The following is a 4,319-nucleotide window of genomic DNA, read 5'->3' as shown; positions in this document are numbered from 1 at the left end:
ACTGGTCTAGAAACAGGTCCCGGAGTAGGGGGACAAGGAAGGAGACTTCAGCAGGGATCAGACAGGCAGAGGGCATCTCAACAGATGGCAGCGTGGACCACTGACACCGCCTCTCCCCAGAGCTAGTAAACAATCCCATGGTAAAGGGGTGGGAGTATGAACTGACCAAGATGGAGCCTGGACCAACATACAGCTCAAGTTTTATTATGTTATTTTACATCTATCAGGAATACAGCCCCACCCTCCTCCCCACCTTGAATTCAGTAATTGAAGAGTCTGACCTTGGACCACAAGGGAGCTCAGTGGTGAGCTTTTCATTCATCCCATCCATGCACAGGGGGGCTCCTAACCCCTCCCGTGTCAGGCTGCTGTTCCTCTCGTCATGCCCTTCTTGATATTTTTGCCTTTTGTTATGTTATCGTGATACCATTGACATTATTGGAGATAGGAATTCTATTTGGAGCCAGCAAAGGCATGCATCCAGTAAATATTTAAAAGAAGTTGCAGTCTCGGTTCTCTGTTGCTAATCAGAAGGTTACAGGTTCAAGTACAAGCAGAGGCTCTTTGGAAGAAAGGCCTGGGGGTCGAGGGGAAAATCAGCAGCTGAAACCCCCATGAAGGGCAGTTCTCTGACACACCTGGGGCAGACAGCTGGTGGGCCTTTCCTGGGCCACCCAACCCGCCATCTCCTGACCCAACACATCACTGCCTGCAACATTTTTATCAGAAATCACTGAATGTGTTCAAAGACTTTTCCTGCTCTATCATTTCATCCACATTAACCCCATGGGTTTTTACCTTTATAGTTTAGTTTGTTGTTGTTGCTGTTGATAAGTGTCATCAAGTAGATTTCAATTCATAAGGTGGGAGGTTAAACACTAAACAATAGCATGGGAGACTAGTGAGTGCTCCTGTTGTTGTTAAGTGCCTTTATGTCAATTCTGACTTAGCGAATATGTGTAGGGCTTCCCAGGAGCAACCAGGTGGGCTTGAACTACCAGTTGGCAGTGTTTACGTTACATCACCACACCAGACCCTTTTTATAGGGTTTCTGAGGCCATAAATCTTTTGAGAAGGGAGCAGAAAGCCTCATCTTCCTCCTGGGAAGCAGCTGGTGGGCTCAAACCGCCATCCTCGTGGTTAGCAGGCCAGTGCTTATGGTTTTGGGGGGTTTTGTCACCAGACATTTAGTATTTTTCATTTTCTTTTTCTTTATAATCAATGACCAATTTCATACTTCCATAAACTAGTACAAAGAACAAATGTAAAGGAAATAAAATTTCCCGTAAAAAAGAACAGCTCATTGCTTGTGCAATAAAAATGTGCCCCCTTTCAGCTCTAGAATTTTCCAACTGCAAATGTTACCAACAACTTTACAATGAGCACCAAATGCTGAAGCAATATGAGTAAATGCTATCCATCCTGTCACCAAGGAGCTGTTCAGTTCTGATCAAGTTTCTGTTTTTCTTTGGAAGTAATGACTATTGAATATTTATTACCTTATGGTTAGTATGATATATTCCAAGGCTTATCTTACCCTGTTTTATTCTTTTATAAAACATATTTATCAGGTTGGTCTAGAGAGACCACAGAGTCCCAGGGTGGTTCAAACACTAAGCTGCTAACAGAACGGTTGAAGGTTCGAATTCACTCAGAGATGTGTCAGAAGAAAGGGTTGGCAACGTGACCAAAACTCAGTCATGGGAAACCCTCTGGAACAGTTAAAACTCTGGCACACGTGGGGTTGTGAGTCAGAATCAACTTGTCATAACTGATTTTAATCTATGCCCTAAATACCGGTGTATACCAGTGTATATAGTCCTGCGGTGACGCTGTGGGTTACTGCGTTGGACTGCAAAGTCAGTTTGAACTGCAAGGTCGGGAGTTCAAGCTCACCAGCCGCTCCTCAGAAACCCTATACAGGGTTGCTATGGGTCAGAACCGGCTCAACTTAACAACAACTACCAGTGTAGACACACCACCTTCATTCCATACAAGGCCTGGTGGCACAGTGGATTAAGCGTTCAACTGCTAACTGAAAGGTGATGTTTCAAACCTATCAGCCACTCTGTAGGGAGAAGAGACTGTCTACTCCGTTACACACGTGCATCCTCGGAAACCCGAGTGAGTACGTCTCTGTCCTACTCTGTCCTCTGAGTGGAATCGTCTCGAAGGTTGTGGGCGAAGTAGTTACTTCCATTCCAAAATATGTTTTTAGAACCAAGACGCAAATGTCATTTTCAGGGGGGAAAAGCAAACTTTATTCAAAATAATAACTTACAAACTGGAGCAAACTCTCTGAAATATGACTGTCTGTTTCTGCATAGCAGTGCACCCCGAGACAGCTTTTTGTTTTTTTTGCTTTTTAATGTAACTTTACAATACTGTTCAGGTCATAAACTGCCTTACTGAGCAGCAGTATGTCCATACTCCCACCACACAGATATAAAACTATCGGAAATAAAACATTTCAGCCAACACTGGCATAGACTCATATATATTTATATATTTATATATATTTATATGATTTCAAAACAGCTAACATTGAATGTCATCCGTAGTCAAAACTGAAGGCACACTAGCCTACAAACACTCCGAGTACACGTCCGCATAATACCTCCCAAACAATATTGAAAATATATTTAGCCTTCCGATGCATTTATAAAGGTATACCGATAGTGAGAAAATAAAGTCTTACAATTTAAATACAAATCACCATATTAAAAAAAAAAAAAAAGAAAGAATTCTGAAAGTCTTATTTTACAGAAGCTGGAGCAGGCTGGTCCTGAAGCTGGCTTTGACACTTTGCATTTGCTCCACATGGTGCAAAATTATCAGAAAGCAGAACGGCCCAGAAACAGCCACGTCGTCAGCGTGAGAGAGAGAGAACAGAGAGGAGGGATGTCCCACCACATGTGTTTCCTCTTCCCGAGCCTCAGGACACAAAGGAAGCTCCTCTGCGCTACCTTGAAGAGCTTGCAGCCCTTACGCACAAACACAAGGGTCCCAGAGCCCCGGGCACCCGTCACTTGGTGTTCTGTTCCAAAGCAGAGTATTCAGTCTCGGATGCCCTGGAGGCACTGATGAGCTTGGTGAGGCCGGTTTTGGCCGAGTACTTGAAGATGAATGCCTTCATGAGCTCGTACCTGTAGTTGCGGTTGATGAAGCTGTAGAGCACAGGGTTAACACAGCAGTGTACCAGGGACAGACACTGGGTGACATGCAGGGCTGTGAAGAGGAAGTTCTCCAGCTGACAGGTGAACGGAATGTAATGGACGATGGAGAAGATGTCAATCAGCACCACGGCATGGTAGGGGAGCCAGCAGACGAGGAAGACCACCACGTAGGAGAAGATGATCTTCCGGTTGCTGTGTTTTTCAGGGTCACCCGATGCTGAGATAGCCCTGGCGAGGAGGAAGTAGAAGACAGCGATGATGAAGAAAGGAATGGCAAAGCCCAGCACCACAGACATCAGCTCCATGCCGATGAGCCATTCCTTGATGCTGTGCTCCGGGTACACGGAGCGGCAGTAGGTCTCATTGTTGGCAGCCGACGTGACGGTCTTCAGGTAGTAGGTATCAGGCAGGGACACACAGAAGGCCAGCAGCCATACCAGGACACAGACAATGCGACGTACCATCTTCTTCTTGCTGCTGGAGGTGTTGGTGAAGTAGGTGATGGAGAGATAACGGTCCACACTCATGCATGTCAAGAAGAAGATGCTGCCGAACAGGTTGATGGAGAAGATGAGGTGCGTGACCTTACAGGTGAGCTCACCCATGGGCCACTGGTTATGCTGCAGTAGGCTGACCACCCAGACGGGAATGGTGAGGACCACCCACAGGTCAGCGATGGCCAGGTTGAGGATGTAGCAGTGGGTGTCGAAGCCCGTGGTTTTGGCCTGGATGTTCACCCAGACTACCACGGAGTTGGCAACCATGCCGATGACAAAGATGAAGATGTAGATGAAGGACAGCATGTAGAGGAGCACGCGCTTGTTGGGCACGTTGGGGCACATCACCGTGTCGACACTGATGCAGTCGCTGCTGTTGCATGGCCAGCTGAGGTCGGAGAAATTCCCTGGCTCCGTGTAGTCGAAGAGATGCATTTCCATGGTTTTGAAGGGGCCGAGCAATTGACCTGCTAGAAAACAAAAAGCCAGAGAGATGAGAAAAAGTGTGTCATGAGGAGAAATCCAAGTTTCAGACAGCACCCCGATAGGCCCAGCAGCTACACTTGAGCTCTGTAGCATCTTCAGAGATGGCTTTCTGCGTACTCCAAAGAGTTCACGCACTCAGCTGATAACTGAAAAGTTGAAC

General features: G+C 46.3%; 1 protein-coding gene across 1 annotated transcript; it reads right to left on the bottom strand.

The window, feature by feature from the left end:
- Positions 1–3,025: 3,025 nt before the first annotated feature.
- ACKR3 (atypical chemokine receptor 3) lies at positions 3,026–4,114 on the bottom strand. The gene has a single exon (XM_006866776.1). It carries the CDS (start codon positions 4,112–4,114, stop codon positions 3,026–3,028), a length of 1,089 nt encoding a protein of 362 aa, XP_006866838.1.
- Positions 4,115–4,319: the final 205 nt, after the last annotated feature.

The sequence above is a fragment of the Chrysochloris asiatica genome, unplaced genomic scaffold, assembly GCF_000296735.1.
Source record: "Chrysochloris asiatica unplaced genomic scaffold, ChrAsi1.0 scaffold00096, whole genome shotgun sequence".
Lineage (NCBI taxonomy): Eukaryota > Metazoa > Chordata > Mammalia > Afrosoricida > Chrysochloridae > Chrysochloris > Chrysochloris asiatica.
Note: the sequence above shows the minus strand (reverse complement) of the source record. Positions and strands in the feature narration are given on the sequence as shown.

Coding starts and splice junctions, on each gene's coding strand:
- ACKR3 (XM_006866776.1), bottom strand. CDS start 4,114: ATGGAAATGCATCTCTTCGACTACACGGAGCCAGGGAATTTCTCCGAC.